Source organism: Chroicocephalus ridibundus, chromosome 3 (genome assembly GCF_963924245.1).
Source record: "Chroicocephalus ridibundus chromosome 3, bChrRid1.1, whole genome shotgun sequence".
Lineage (NCBI taxonomy): Eukaryota > Metazoa > Chordata > Aves > Charadriiformes > Laridae > Chroicocephalus > Chroicocephalus ridibundus.
Genome location: NC_086286.1, coordinates 127875708 through 127892493, shown reverse-complemented (window position 1 = coordinate 127892493; position 16786 = coordinate 127875708). Strand labels below are relative to the sequence as shown.

At 51.6% G+C, this 16786-nt stretch overlaps 1 protein-coding gene across 7 annotated transcripts in view; it reads right to left on the bottom strand.

Annotated features, from left to right (window-relative positions):
* NCOA1 (nuclear receptor coactivator 1) overlaps positions 1-16786 on the bottom strand; it is a 187337-nt gene that overhangs the window by 33180 nt on the left and 137371 nt on the right. For all 7 annotated transcript variants that reach the window (XM_063330741.1, XM_063330743.1, XM_063330740.1 and 4 more), the window contains 2 exons: positions 5025-5119; positions 1253-1430 (listed from right to left, as the gene is read on the bottom strand). In XM_063330741.1, the coding sequence (XP_063186811.1) occupies positions 1253-1430; positions 5025-5119 (273 nt within the window). The remainder of the gene's footprint in view (positions 1-1252; positions 1431-5024; positions 5120-16786) is intronic.

Here is a 16786-nt window from a genome sequence, read left to right as displayed (position 1 = left end):
ACCATCTCCATAGAAGTTAATTTTTTTCTTTGCTTCCTCCCCATTTCTGCGGTAACTCAGCAGCGAGACCTTCTGGTACCGCAGCAGCAAAAACTTTCCCCTTTGATTTTTTTCTATAACGTGGCTTTTCCAAAAACCCCTGGGCACCAGCTGAAAGATTTTGCTAACCCTCTACAGCATCTTCATGGGTATCTGTATTCAACCCAAGTGATTTTGCCACCAGCGGGTTGTCAAGTTTTCCTGCAACCTGATCTACAAGAAAAGCTGAGGGGCTGGTAACATCCGAGGAAATACAGAACACACAGCCTTAAGCTGGGTAACCACAGGGAAAAGATGATGCCTGAACTTCCAGAGGCTCGATCTGATGAGTGCCCGGAGATTTAGGTGGTTTAACACATCATTGTATTTACCCAGAAGGAAGACAAGTACGAATTTAAAAAACAAAACAAAACTATTTTTAAGTCAGGATACTTGGAAAAGGCTCATTTTCCTTTTGCATTTCTTCAAAGGTGTGAGTGGATGAGGGATCAGTGACGTCTCACCAGCGGCAGCCACCCAGAGGACGCTCATCTCCAGTCAATGAATAGAACCTTCTGCTTTGGTTGCTTCCAACACCCCGCTAAGTGCCTTCACCATGCGACGCGTCCTCCCACCCTCCCAACTCTTCATTGTCCCGATGTAGGGTGACCACCGTGAGCTCACCGCTTGGACCGTGACCTTCTCACACCCCAAGGCGCACCACGTCCCCACGCTACATACTCAGGCTCTGAAACCAGCTGGGGACAATCCCCCCTCCGGCTGGGAGGACATCTTAAATGGACTGGGATAAGCCAACGGGCTCAGTCGCCCCAAATCAACACCTCAAAATCCTCCTCCTCATTTCCCTAAAGCTCCTACATGCGCCCCTCGCTTCGGGCAGATGAGTCAGTTCTTCCCACCCACGAGCCAAAAGTTTTCTTAGTAGAGGAAGACAAAGGGAAGATGACCTGAATATTGCCATCCACCAGCTCTTTATTCCAAAATCTAATATTGATTTTTCACTGGTTGGATGTATTTCACTAGGCAAAGATTTATGGGGCGTGACCTGTCTTGGGTATAGCTCTGAATTTCACAGTAAACAGTATTTAAAAAAAATAATAAAAATATAAATAAAAAAAATATAAGGCCGGCATCACTGAAGACACAACGGCATTTTCGACCGTGCTCTCCAAGCACCAGCTGATTAAAAAACCCACCTCAAGGGTCTTCTTACCTAGAGACTTCGGCAACAAGTTCTTGACGAACTCGGCATGATCCCCCACGTGCAGGATGCTGTAGACACTGGTGTTCATGAGCTCCTCCTGGTTATAACCCAGGTAGCCGGTCACATTCTCAGAGACGAAGACGATCCTCCCTTCGCGGTTCACAACGAAGAAGAAGCCATCCAACGCCTGCAAGGGAATAAACCCGGGCAGCGTGTGGGCAGCGGGTCCCGGAGCGGGTCAGGGTGCTCCTTGACCATGGGCAACCTTCCTCTGCCTCTCACACCTTGGCTTCATCCCCACTCTGTATCACAGCAGTGATCAAATAACAGCGTATTCGCTTAAAACACGTATTCAGGTCTGCAGCCTCCTCTGCTAAGGACGTCCCTGCCACTAAGAACGGTGCCAGCGGAGGAGAAAAAAACTTCTTCCGAGGGCCAGTGCAGTCGGGAAGGCTCTAATTTGGCAAGCCACCGAAATTAAGCATATGCCCGATTTGCTTAATTACAGCCCAAGAACGACAGGGCCTTTGCCTCGTGCAGAATAACTGGGGTTTTCCACGCATTTAGGATGCAAGCGGCAAATTCAGCCCTGCGATCGAAAGGAGGAGGATGAGCGTGACCCAGACTCAATGATACAACATCCGCTTATTTTAACGAGGACACCATCAAGGTTTTTAATTCACTGCCACGGTACAGGCGCGTAACGCTTTCCGGTGCTCCAGAAAGCTCGGAGCGGCGGAGCCCAGTGCAGTGAGGAGCCCTTGAGAAGGCCGATCGCTGATTTACGCTCTTCCAAGTGTCCATCCCCTAAATTGTTTCATCCAGGCAGGTTTTCCTGCAGTCTATTTCCTCCTTTCCTGCTCATCAACATCAAGCTCTGTTGGATCGTGATCCTGCAACTAGATCTGGCCATATCCCTGAGTGGGAGACGGTGCAGGGACAGGAGAAACTCAGGATGCCCAAAAATCGGTACCCGCAGCATCGCCCTCTCCTCCCCATCCTCCCGCTCGCCCATGCCAGCAGAGAGGTCCTCTGACGGAGAGCATCCAAGGCCTTATTAAATGCAGTTTCTAAAAACCAGGTTTTGCCGTAGAGCAACATTAAGTGCAAGAAACAGGAAGCATTTAAAAAAGAAGAAAAAAAAAAAGGGGGGGAAGAAAGAAAATCTTCTGTCAAAATGGTTCTGGCAGATCGGCTGCAATTTTCCTTATTCCCAGCTGTTGCCAAGACAACCAGCCTTTGCACTTCGGGCGCCTAAAAAAAGAGACCCAGGCTGGATGCTAAACCCACCTGGACCCTTTTCGCCAGGTGATGCTGGTTTTGGGGGGCCGGGGGAGCAGGGAAGGGGCAGGGGAGCCCCGAGGTGGCAGCCGGTGGGGACCCAGCCTGCGCGCCTGCCCTACACCCCCCATTCCCCCAGCAGCGACACCGGGCGCTTCTCCATGGTTTAAAATATTAAATTACCTTATCAGCTCCATTGCTTACGGAAGTCAAGCTCAAACAACAGGTCAAGAGGCAAAAAGAAAAACTTCCTAAAAATGAACGAGATGCTTTTTAATAGCCCTTTTTATCTCCACCTCCCGGGGTCTGAACACCCCGCCTGAGCCCAGGGCCCCCAGAAGAAGCTGGAAGTCATTTGGGGAATGTTTTTAGGCACGGGAGGCTGCGGATTGCTTGGGGACGAGTGAAACCACTAATTGTTTTCTCGCAGTCAATCCGCACGGAAAATAAACTCAGCGTGGTGGGGGCTTGGCATCCTCAACGTGCTTCAGGCAGCCCGGATGCCCCGTGGCACGGGCACGGGTCAGGGTCAGCATCTCCCACGCGTGGGCTTCACACGCGAGGAGACCGATTGGGAAATTACTCCTCAGCCTGTGTAGGTAATAACCGTAACCTAAACGTGGATTTTAAACCAAATAATACAGGGTAGGTTGTTTACAAAGCGGCATCGACTGAGCGGTAACGCACCTCTGCGCTCCCTCCCGCAGAAAGGACGCATCCGCGCCCGACCCGAGCACGGAGCGTAATTTTGAGTCACGAGTTGGCTTGTTTAATTAATGTCCTTTCCTTATGAAGACCTTAGGTCTTCCGGGGCCGTTCCTATTACCGATGTGCTGCTGTCCCCCTCTTTGCCCTGAGGCACTCTGCTCCCCATCACCTGAGGGGCTGGCCACCTCCAGGGCTCCCGGCCACAGCAAACCACGTATCCCCATGTGTGGACACGGACACAGACACGGACACGGACACGAGGGGATCTCCCCCAGCGGAGCGATGCTCTCGTGAGCTGGCCGGCCCCACATCCATCATTTAAGCTACGTAAAGGCACATTCCCAAGACCGCACTGCCAAATATGTGGATTTACTGCGGATGTACGGACGCTGCTCTCTCTCACCCTTTCTTTTGCTCTGCCGTCGCTCCCGCAGGATGCCTTCTCCCAATATAACCCAAATACTGGGGTTTTGTTGAGGATCTGCCGCCTTCTCCTGCATGACTTCATATTCTCTTGCCCGTTTCTAGCACCCAACGCACCCCTCAAAACCCACGTGCCTTTCCCAGCCTAATTTCTGATCTCCTTCTGCATATTGCCTGTTAGACCAAGCCCTTCTGTCGCCAAGCCGTCAACTCCCCACTAACTCCATCCACGTGCTTCCAGCACCCATTTTCCATCCTTTCCCCGAGTCAGACCCATCCTTTGACGCCGACTCCCTTCCCATCCATCCCTTTTGCATCAACTCCTCCAGCTGCAGAGCCACCTCTTGCAGAGTTTTATTAATTCTGACACCTTCACTCCAGGGCTCAGGGGAGACCAGTGTGGTACGAGGAGGGACTAACAGGACTGGGAAAGCACACAGCACCCCAAGGTCTCCCAGCATCTTTCGGAGATACAGAAGAGCCCAAAAACGTGGCCAGGGAAAGCCTCTCTCCCCAGGAATCCCAAAAGCCAGGCTGGCTTTCTGTCCCAAAAATGATGCCACATTTCACCTCCCAGCTCTTGGGCTCCCAACAGAAACCACAGAGTACATCGTCGGACTGTGTCATGTCAGTAATTACGCTCCTACAGTTAATTAAATGAATCGGATGAGGATATTGCTTCCTTTTCGTCTTTGAATGTGTAATCTTATCAGGCGGTTTCAATGCAAGCAGGCGGGGCTGGCCCTTCCCAGGGAGGAACCCCCCAGCCCCAACCCCAAAACCCCCCGGGAAATTACCGGCTGAACGATTTAGGATTTGAAGTTTACCCCTGGGGCCTGTGATATAATGTAATAACCCTCATACAATAACCTTCTCCATACAAGATGGTCCCGTCAGCTCCAACTCCGACCTTCCTCCTGAGATACGATTATTTCCGATTTCCTGACATCAACCGAAATGCGGAGCGCCCTCCTCATCCTCCCTATCTTCCAGAGGACAGAAGGATTCAAATCTGTTGAAAACCATCCATCCGCATTACCTAACTCACCCCCCAGTGAGGACGCGGGCTCAGTTTAATCCCCATTTAGAAGCAACTCAGTATTTTAATGCTGATATTAAGAAACTATCCAGAACAGCTTCGACTTAACAAAGCCCGAGCTCCAGCGAGCGCGGTTAAGACTCACTTTCCAAACTCGAAGGGCCAAAATCAGTTTACCTACAACTTAGGCCAGGGATGCGGTTGGGCTTAGAGCATCCCAGCTATGTTCCCGCTGCCTTCCTGCTCCGTGTTTCACTTTCTCGGAGCGCCGCTTTGCTTTGGGCAGCAGCGGGAGCCTGGCAGCAGCAGCAAGAACGTTTTAGCACCCACCTCCAGAAGCAGAGGTCCCAGAGATTCCTTCTCAATCACCCCTTGGCTGCTGGACGAGATGTCAGACTTCTGGACTTCATCATCAGCCGCTTTCTCTGTAGCAAAGGAAAAGGGACATTTCAGCCAAAACCCTTCCATTAGTTTACTACTGAATTATTCCCAATAATAAAGAAATTATTCATCGCTTGTCATACAGGCAATGCACCAAAAAACTCCAGCATTTTCATTTCATCCCTCAGTCCTGTGAAGACATTATTATAATTTTTTATTAATTATGATAAAATAAAGGCACTAATTAGATCACAACCTACTGCTAGCAGGAAGGAAAAACCTGTCTTAGGCAGAAGCCTGCAGAAAGAGACCTCCAAAATCAACATTTTGAAAAGGAAACGGTAGATCCAGTTTAGCGCAAGCTACAGTATTTAATCTGGAACTTTTCGGACAACACTTTAAGAAATAACTGCCGAGAGGAATTAAAGGAAAACAGGCTGTGCCAAAGGAATCCTGATGAAGAAAAACCAGCAGCTCGTACCACTGATGTGCAGGGAGCATCCCGGGTGCCGGTCAGCCGGGAGCCTGCGGGGACGGGGACGGGAGGAGAGCATCCGACACGGAGCGGGTGATGCTGCTGGAGGAGCTGCATTGCTGAATAATCCCTTTGGGGAAAAAAAAAAAACGACCCAAAAAACGCGGAGAGAGGGCCCTGTTATTTATCTCGCACTCCCCCAAAAGGTGCTAGCCACGTCGCGCAGCTACTCCGAGGAATTCAGGATAAATCCAGCAGCGAAAGGCGGGCGGCAAGTGGGATGTGATAAAGCCAGCGATCACGGGCAAGTGAGCCACGATGCCGCTGGTGTTGTGTTTTGCTCCTCCACATCCATGACCGTTTTCCCCGGGGAAAGCCAGGAGAGTCCCTTAGCCACTCCGGACGCGATCCCGGAAGGATGGGGAGAGCAGCACCCCCGTCTTCCTGGGATGCAGTTGAGAATAAACCCTGATGGCTGGGAGTGACTCGGGGGGCTGGCAGCGCAAGCCCCGGCCGGGGCTGTAATATTTGCAAAGAGGAGATTAATTACTGTTTAATGACACAGTTTGGGTGGAATAAGAACAGAAAGAGGCAAACGGGAGCTAAACCTTGACGGAGGGGATCCCGGCTTCGTTGATCGGGCATCACTCAGCAAGTGGAAAGCAGGGACGTCTCAGATTGCGGATGCTTTTTGCCTCAGCCATATTTTGCTCTGAGATGCGAAAACTCCAGCTCCTGGGGACAGCCGGAGGGGCAGGGTATTACCCGCCGCACGTCGCTGCCCGTTGGCGCTGGGAAGGGACGTTATCAGCCGTGCAGGATGCGAAACAGCACAGGAGTCCCAGAGCATCCTCGGTCCAAGCTCAGACGGACAGCTTCGATGCACATTTTGATTAAAAATGAAAAAGACTCTCTGCGGCTTGCCGAAAAATGACTTGAAACTTGGTCCTCTGTTAATTTTACACCATTTACAAGCTCTTCCCAGGTACCAGAACCACAAATTCAGCCTAGCAGCTGAAAATGAAGCCGTGCTCTTTCTGTGTAACTGTTAATTGTTAGTACAAAGGAAGATGCTGCGGCCGGGATGCAGCCGGCGATTCGTGGACGATGTGCCCGGTCCAGGGGGATGCAGCCCCATCCTCGCGGGCTGCGCTTCCCCGCACGGCAGAGCTAACAGTCCTGGGGTTTGCTGGGAAACCCAAGGGATGCTCAGAAAAATCCCAAGGACTAAACACTGGGAGCCAGAGGAAGAAAACTGCCTGAACTGGTTTTAAGAGGGACGGCAGCAAGTTGTGAAGTTTATCGCCCAGCAGGACAAGGGAAAAGGCTCCTCAACCCACAGTGCCTCGCGTAGGACCTGCAATCCCTCGTGTGCATCAATAAAAACACGTTTATCAATCAAACGTAGATGTGTAACAACACAGCAGGCTGTTCAAAGAGCTCTGCCCAGCCTCTGTCGGTCCCTTCCCAGAGGGAAGATGTTTTCTGGGGATAAATATCTATCGAGCGCAGCAGCGTGCATGCCGGAGGTGCAAGCCAAGAGGTTTCCAGGACTGCCGGAGGTTTCCTGCTCATGTCTCCTGACACTTGGGTTTTCGTTTCTGACCATGCCAGCACCAAGGGAGCCTGTCCCCCGAATTGTCCGTAAGCGAAAGCTAAACTGCATCTGCTGTTCTGCAGCGCACGGGATGCAAGGTTTATTACTCAGCATCAAATCGCGGCTGCAAAACATACAGCTGTGTCACTTGAAGCTCTTCACCCCTGCGTCCTCCCAGGACTTCATCTCTCTTCAAGCTCCCTTTGGGTGTTTCTCTTTCCTGACTTTGTCCTTCATCCCGTGCCTCGCTCCTAACGCAGCTCCGGGAGGAGCGAGCCCGGCAGAGCGTTTGCTCAACGCTTGCTCTTGCGGAGGGGGCCGCCAGCTTCCCCCACCGATTTATCGGGTAATCTCTGCTCCTGCTTTCCCTCTCACCCGGCGGCTCCTCTTTCCTCTTTAGAAAATAAATCAACTGAAAAAGGTCGTGTCTTCGTCTCTGCTGGCACCGTCCCGAAAACAACAGGGAACGTGTACCCCGTTTCCAGCCCACACACACAGGTTTTGGATGCTCAAGCAACAGTCTGACTTCAACCCTAAAATACCTGACCTGCTACAGCCCCCTGTGGGCAGCTCACCTCATCCCCACGTGCCTCAGTTTCCCCCGTTTTAATCATAGAATCATAGAATTGTTGAGGTTGGAAGGGACCTTTAAGATCATCGAGTCCAACCTTTAGCCTACCCTGACAAGAGCCACTTCTAAACCATGTCCCTCAGTGCCCCATCTACCCTTTTTCTAAACACCTCCAGAGATGGTGAATCCACCACCTCCCTGGGCAGCCTATTCCAATGTTTAATAACCCTTTCAGTGAAAAAATGTCTCCTAATATCTAATCTAAACCTCCCCTGACGTAACTTGAACCCGTTTCCCCTCGTCCTATCACTTGTCACCAGGGAGAAGAGGTCAGCCCCCATCTCTCTACAACCTCCTTTCAGGTAGTTGTAGAGGGTGATAAGGTCTCCCCTCAGCCTCCTCTTCTCCAGGCTAAACAACCCCAGCTCCCTCAGTCGTTCCTCATAAGGTTTGTCCTCCAGACCCCTCACCAGCTTTGTAGCCCTTCTCTGGACACGCTCCAACACCTCAATGTCCCTCCTGTAGCGAGGGGCCCAAAACTGAACGCAGTACTCGAGGTGGGGCCTCACCAGTGCCGAGTACAGGGGGATGATCACTTCCCTAGTCCGGCTCACCACACTATTCCTGATACAGGCTAGGATGCTGTTGGCCTTCTTGGCCACCTGGGCACACTGCTGGCTCATATTCAGCCGGCTGTCAACCAACACTCCCAAGTCCTTTTCTGTCGAGCTGCTTTCGAGCCACTCTGCCCCAATCCTGTAGCACTGCATGGGGTTGTTGTGACCCAAGTGCAGGACCCGGCACTTGGCCTTGTTGAACCTCATACCATTGGTCACAGCCCATCGGTCCAGCCTGTCCAGATCCCTCTGCAGAGCCAACCTACCCTCAAGCAGATCAACACGCCCGCCCAGTTTAGTGTCATCTGCGAACTTACTGAGGGTGCATTCAATCCCTTCATCCAGATCATTGATAAAGATATTAAAGAGAACCGGCCCCAGCACCGAGCCCTGGGGGACACCACTTGTGACTGGACACCAACTGGATTTAACTCCATTTACCACCACTCTCTGGGCACGGCCATCCAGCCAGTTTTTTACCCAGCGCAGAGTACACCTGTCCAGGCCATGAGCAGCCAGTTTCTCCAGGAGAATGCTGTGGGAAACAGTGTCAAAAGCTTTGCAAAAATCCAAGTAGATAACATCCACAGCTTTTCCCTCATCCACTAAGTGGGTCACCTTATCATAGAAGGATATTAGGTTTGATAGGCATGACCTGCCCTTCACAAACCCATGCTGACTGGGCCTGATCACCCTGTTCTCCTGCATGTGCCGTGTAATGGCACTGAGGAGGATCTGTTCCATGACCTTCCCAGGCACCGAGGTCAGACTGACTGGCCTGTAGTTCCCCGGATCCTCCTTCCGGCCCTTCTTGTGGATGGGTGTCACATTTGCTAACCTCCAGTCAGCTGGGACCTCTCCGGTTGTCCAGGACTGCTCATAAATGATACCAAGTGGCCCGGCGAGCACCTCCGCCAGCTCTTTCAATACCCTTGGGTGGATCCCATCCGGCCCCATAGATTTGTTCACCTCCAGGTGCTGAAGCAGGTCCCTCACCATTTCCCTTTGGATTACGGGGGCTTCATTCTGCTCCCCATCCCTGTCTTCTAGTTCAGGGGTCTGGGTGCTCAGGGAACAACTGGTCCTACTGCTAAAGACTGAGGCAAAGACTTCATTAAGTACCTCAGCCTTTTCCTCATCCTTGGTCACTATGTTGCCGGCCCCATCTACTAGAGGACAGAGATAATCCTTAGTCCTCTTCCTATTGCTAATATATTTATAGAAGCTTTTTTTGTTGTCCTTGACAACAGAAGCCAGGTTTAGCTCCAGCTGGGCTTTAGCCCTCCTGATTTTTTCCCTACATAGCTTCACTACCTCTTTGTAGTCGTCTTGAGTGGCCTGCCCTTCCTTCCAGAGGCCATAGATCCTCTTTTTTTCCCGAAGTTGTAACACTAGCTCCCTGTTTAGCCAGGCCGGCCTTTTTCCCCGACGGCTTGTCTTCTGGCACATGGGGACAGCCTGCTCCTGGTTTCAAGCCAAAACCAGCATCCATCCCACCCGAGCCGCCTCCGCGCAGCCATGCCTGCATCCCGCCCGGCGCCGCCGCGTGCCTGAATCACGAAGGAGCAGCACCTTCCCGAGGAAAACACCCAAATCCCTTCCAGGGATGGAAGAGCTTCCCATGCACCCAAGCCCGCGGGGAGCTGGCGGGTGCCACAGCATGAGAAACGGCGCTTTTTTTCCTGCTTTTAATAAATTGATGCACTTAGAGGCAACGCACTGGCTTTCAGCTCTAATCTTTTAACTGGGCTGTGGGATGCTCCTCCTGCTTTAGTGAAATAGTTTCACCTGCCGGCTCCGAGCCCGTTATTCAGGAGGATTAACCAGCAGACGGATGCTCCATCACCACGTGAGTCCTTCTCCTTCCCACCTTCGCAGCCCCGGGACGCAGGAGCAGACGGATCCCTTAAAGCTCCCGCTCACCCTCTCCGGCGCGGCACATCCCAGCGACGCAAAACTCCTCCAAAGCCTCAGTGCATCCCGACTAAGCACTTCACTTCACCTGCTTTCAACACAGCTCTTCAGCTTTTCCATCCTGAGCACGCAAGGAATACGTTAAGTGCAAGCCGCTGCTTTGCACCTTAACACAATAATCTCAATTTTCTTTTCCTCCCAGCATTCGTCGCGGCGGTGGCTCTGCTACGCCGGCGACAGGCTGATGCTCTCGGGGAGCATCGGTCGCAGGCCAGGCATCCCCTGCGCTCGACACAGCCACACGCAGAGCAAATTCCCCGTTTCCCAAGCTCATAATCTCATTATTAAGCCGGACAGACAGATCCACGTGAAAATAAACCAACAACGGGAGCCACACGATCCCCGTTGGAGGCTGTCGGGATCCAGCCGCGGGACTTCGGCAGCCTGGGGCATCGTAAATCCCCACTGCACAAGCGAAGCCCGGCACGCCGGCGGCCCCGATTGGAACCTAATTGCTGCAAACGTGATTAAAGCAGGGTGGGGGTTTTTTTTCCCCTCTTGCAGCACAGAGAGGAGCTGTTTTAAATGCATTCCTCAAATTACGCCCCGATTTCCTGACAGGCAGGGAGATGTCTGGGTGCCTCCGGAGTCTATAGGAGCCGCGGAGTCCAAAAACATCAGGTCAGTGGACTTGAAACCCTGAGAGAAGTGTGTTATAACCGGGTCACCCGACACCATCGACGGGACCCGTTGCCCACTGCCGTGGCTGGGAACGCCACGGTCACTTTGCAAACAAATCTTGTCCCGTGCCAACCCCGCGCAAGCCAAGCCTGGCACGGGGAGAGGTGACATTTCCAGCTCAGCCCCGCTATGTCGCAGCCACACGAGCCGCCTGGCTTGAAGCCGCTTGGGTTTTTTTGCAGGATTAGAAGAAGGGATGGGGAAGGCACGAGGCCGGTGAGGGATGGAGGATGCTGCTAAAGCACGCCGGGACTGGGAAAGGCACGATACGCTCGGATGCCCCGATGCTGGAAGCGATGAGCAGCAGCACGAGTCGGTGGGAACAGATTTCGCATCACCGAGAGCTGCTCTCCCCGTCCCCCAGCCCGGTGGTACCCAGCTGCGTCCGGGGCTGCCGGCCAGGACGCTCTCGGCGTGCGGCTCCTCCCGGGCTCGGCACGGCGGAAGGAAGGCAAGGAGCAACGCTGGGGGGAGGGAACAGGGGTGGGAGGCGAGGTGAGGGCTGGCGGTGGGGTGACAAGCTGCTGAAATGGGGGGGTGCAGCCCAGGTAGGGGTACGGCGGCGAGTCAAGGTGTGGGGATGGGCAGCCGACCCGTTCAGAGCGTTTTCCCCGCTGATTTTAGAAGACTTCAGCATAGAATGTCCCTTTTTTTTCTTTTTTTAAGTAAAAGCCCAAAGCCAAGAGCACGCAGGGGAAAGGCAAACGGCTCATCTGGGGTGTCATTTCTGCTCCCCCAAAAGAGGCGGTGCAACATGCACCCCTCTAAAAACTGTCTCAGACCCTCTGCCTCTAAACCACACCACGTGGAGCTAAGCTGAAGGACGTGGCTTTGGCAAGCAGGTGCTACCACCCGCCCGCACAGGTGTGGGGTCAGTGGTGGCTTCCCTTTTCTTGGTCACTTTTCCCTCTCTGCATTACTATTTTTTATTTCCCCAACCTCCCTAGTTCGCCTTAGTTGCCTCCATCCCTTTGGCAGGTCTTCTGCTCTTTCTCTGCCACCACTTTTGGTGGCACAGCAGAACCACCCCCAGGAACCTGCGCTCGCCTCCCTCCACTTCCAGACCTCTGTACCTGAAACCTCGCACCTGGAGAAAATCAGATACCCAAAGCAGGGCGACAATCGGACATCCAAGGTAGGGAAAAAATAAGCGTTGGAGAGGAGCTGTGACCTCCTCCAGCAGCCACGGCTGGAGACCTTCCCCAGAGCAACGCTGAGGCCACGCGGGGTGGGAGCCACAGCCACATACTGCTTTTTACCCAAAACACAACAAAGCCCTGTGGCCAGAAGGGCACCTGCACTCCAAAGGGCTGGAGAAGTGAGGACGTGCCACCGGAGCGATGGCAGGAGGGCAGGGAAGGGCGGTGGCCCAGAGCCACTCCAAGGAATAAGGTGGGAGAGGAAGGAAAATGGGGGTAAAGGGGGTAGAGGTGGAGGGGAGAAGATGTCCAGCATTGATGTCCATCTGCCGTGTCTTGGGAAGTCAACCCCAGCCCTGCAGGCTCCACCACATGGAGCTTCATCCATAGCACCCAGGGCAAGCAACCTCCCATGGTCCCTCCAGCCCTTAAATCCGCACTTTCAAATTCAAATAATACAAGCTGTCTGATTCTGCTCTTCATCTAAAATTTTGCAGCTGAAACGCTTTTTTATTCCCCAGAAAGGAATAGCTGAAAAATAATATATTGCACACGGGCCTCCTAAACCAGGCTATAAAAAAAAATTCAAACCAGGGTTTTGTTGAGAAACGTCATGGGCACAGAAAATCAGAATAATTGTTTCCACTTGCCCAGCACAAAACTTTTGCCTTGAGTTGCGAGAAGCTCGCTGCCACCCCCCGAGGAAGCCCCAGCGGAGCCCCATGGTTGTGGGCATGACGGTCAGGACCAAACACTGCCCCACGCTCCCCAAGGGCTCAAAATTCAACCCAAAATTTCCAAGGGCAATGTTCATTTTTCTTTTTTTACGATAGAAGCCAGAAAAGTCTTTGGGTTTTGATTTTTCTATTAAAAATTCAACAGCTCAAAGGCAAGAAGTCCAAGCGAGGAGGACATGCAGCCTTTCTCAGAGCGTGTTGGGTACCAAGGATGATAGAGCTGGGCAAGATGGAGAAGTTGATGTGACACCTGGAAACCACGATGGAGCACCAGGCATGATGGCTCCCCGTCCCGGTCCTGTAGGACACAGCTCCGCAGCCTCCCTGGGGGCCGTGCCAGCTGAACGCCCCGGATCTCAGCCAGGATCTGCTCTATCTGCTTTTTAAAAGATGACCAAGTCAAAAAAGTCCACATCTGTAATTTTCCCACACGAGGAGCTTTGATTTTTACTTAATTAAAATCAGATGGAACAGACTCGGTGCACCCACGGATCGAGAGCGCAACAGAAAGCTGTGCCATTAATTAGTGCCTACCATGAGGTTCATCAGTCCAGCAAACCCAACAGGAAAAAAAAAACGCCATGAAAATAAACTCCTTGGCAGAAGGTGTGCACCAAGCGCACCTTCCAGTGGAGGAAGAAAAACATTGGTCTAAAAAAGCCATGAGAGGAGAAAAAGGCAAGAGCACTGATAGAGGAAAAGAGCCGGTAAGGGGATCTTGACCCGAGAAATGGGAATTCTTTCATGTTTTTCAAATGGTCCCCAAAGAGGAAGGCTCTGGGTCTATCTGTCAGGTTAGGGACACATTGGGGGAAAGGCTCTGAGCATCACTGGCTGCTGGTGGTGGTGGTGGTGGTGGCCTGGCCCAAGGTCCTGAGCTCACCTTCAGGCTCCAGTCCCAGCAAGCCCAAGCGCCCTCCTCCCCGTCAGCAGGGATCAACAAGTAGGGCAGGATCCAACCTCAACTGGGCGATGAAGCCAACTTCAAGGAAGACCATCCTACATAGCCTACAGGGTACATGCTTGGACCGCAGCGACGATGGCTTCTTTGGAGGTACTCTAAACCAAAATTCAAGCCATGGAAGCTGAGATTTGCCCAACGCCCACTTATTTAACGTCAGCATATTCACACGGAGGCAGATGCAGAAAACCCAGCCCAGAGTCCTCCCTTCTTCACTTCCACAAATACCAGATTCCTCTAAAACGCTGTATGGAAATCAGCAGCTCTTAGGTTGTATAACTTTTTATTCTAGTAGGAGGAAGGAAATTATCTGATCTATGAATTTAAAAAACTGTGGAAAAATACAATCTGTGAGATTCAGAGCTTGAAAATACCAGTGCAAGAAATAGAAAAGCAGATCTTGGCTTTCAGAAATCAGCACGGCTCCTTCAGAGCCCAGCGCTCGCCTGCTTTACACCATCCGTCGCGATGGTCTATTGGTGACAAGCCCCAGGGTGCTCCCCAACCGTTGGGGCACCACCCATAACGCCAGGCAGGAGCGCCCGGGACACCAGGGTGAGATCCATCCCACGGAGCAAAGGATGGAGATGTTTCCACCTGAGCTACTCACGTCATCCTCCCCTTAGAGCCGAAGCAGAGAAAAAGGCATTTTTAGAGGAGATTTGCCTTACCCATTTTAAATTCTTATTCTAAAATAGTCTCATTTTTGTGGGTTTTGGGGGGTGTTGTTATCCCCTAGCCCTATTCCACAACCAGCAGTCAACCAGCTTTTGCTCTCTCTCTTTTTTTTTCTTTCCCAGTTAGAGATGAAGTCCTGACTTCACCACCGAACTCCAACGTTGGCCCTTAAAAAATTAACCCATGCACCTCCAGAGCTGGGAACCCAGCGCTCGCTTCAGCCCTGAGTATTTCTCTGCCATCTCAGAGAACATCCTCACCGACACACATCCAAGTGGTTCTTCAGACGCATCTTGAACCCTTATTCTTCCATCAATGCACATGCAAAAATGCACACGTGAGGAGCACACATCTCACCAGGCACATGGTCAAGGGAGGAAACTAAGCCCTCGAGGTGTATAAAACTGGCTCCAGTGCCCATGTGGATGGTAAGGATTGAGGACTGAAGCTGGTGGCCACTCCAGTTGCATCAGGAAAGCCAACGGTGGAGACAGATCAGTGGAGGGCAAGAAAGTGGGACATCCTGACACTCTCCCACGTCTCACTTGAGCTACCTTCATGGCCAGGCTGGAAAAGCAGTCAAAAAAAGCAATCAAGCATTGCTGCTGTACTGGGAACAACGATGGTTCCATCTATTTGCCACGTTGCCTGCAGCCCAAGAGCTCGTCCTTACCACCTCCACCATGTCTACAACCAACCCCAGGAAACAGCCACTCCTGGCAGGCAACAACCCAACTCCGTACCAGGTCTTCAGCCTGGTGATCCCAAGCTCGAGCAACGTTAACCTTCCACATGGCTATGGGCTGCTCCCCAGTTTTGGCTGCTCCTCCAACTGGTATTTTCCCCGTTTTCCATGTAGAGGATAAGGATTTTGAGGGCAGGAATTTTGCTGTTTTTTCCTTTTAAACTCTTTTGTTATTTTTTTAAACACGTATCTACCCAGCAACAGGCACAACCAAGTTCACAACCAAGTTCCTCGGGAGTATACAAGGCAAATAAATCAACGGTTTTGTTTTAACCCATTTGACCCTTACTATAAATTTCAAAGAACATATTCCAGCGTTGCCCTCATCCTAAACCCACCATTACACACTCAACCTGTGACATCCTTCCAAGTGAGGACCGCAGGGAGGATGGACAAGACCCGTGCTTCCCTTTAACGAGCCGAAGATACAACTCCCCATTAACACTCCTGTTTTCCACCTGAAGAAACCCGATGCAGAAGCCCACATGCTTCTGCAGCTCTTGCTGGAGTGGATTAAAAAGATCATTGACATCTTCTGAGCTGAGAAGCCTAACACGCTACGTGAACGCTCGCAACCCAAAAGCCACCGGGGTTAGCTTCAACCAATGCTGCTTTCACACACCGTAGCGGTTGACCTCTTGAAGGACTCCAGATGGACCTGCAACATCTGCCCATGCCCCAAGGCAAAGAGTACCATCAGCGTACAGCAGCACCAAGGGTACAACTAACCCACCAACACCACTCCGATCAACAAACATCACTTTCTTTGGCAAAGTTTATATGGAAAACTCTATTTTTCTGCTTCTGATAAAACCCTTGCGTAATGGCGAAAAGCGCAGAGCAAGGCATGCTGCCGTTAAGACAGAAGGAAAAGGGTATTTCTTTCTGTCTTCACACCTTTTAGAGTTAAACATTAATGGTGTCGAGATGTCTTAAGTTAAAAAGGCGGGTTGTCTGAACAATGTCAGGAAAAATTATACGGTGCTGAGTGAATGCAAAATTAATGAGCGCTGAACGCTGACAGGAGAGAACAGGCATAAGGAGCCGAGACTTTTTTATAGTCGACGCTGAGATCAAGCAGGTAGAACATCTCCATCTTGCTGGGGAAAAGGAATAAAGGGAGGAAAAAACTTTTATCTGAAATCTGAAGAATTAAATTCCTTCAAAAACTGTGTCAACTCTGCACAGCCAAATCTGCAGAGACGAGAAAGGGCTACGTGTAGCTTCCCCCCACAACTTTAATTCAGCCCTGGCATAGCCTTCATTCTCCTTCTGCAGGCATAAAATACATCGCAACACCCTTTTAACGATCCAACTTAATTAATTTTGCAAAGAATTAGCCTGTCTTTTCTCAAGACGTAGCATCTTGAAGCCTTGCATGCTAAAGTCCATGAGAAGTTACTATTAAAAATTCACTCGTGTCAAGCGTTAAACCAGCTTTATGCTCAAGTTGCGCAGGCACGTCAAATATGTGAACGGCACCGGCGAGGAGACGCCTGCCAAAGCGTGCAGACAATGCAAAGCTGGAGCGCGGCG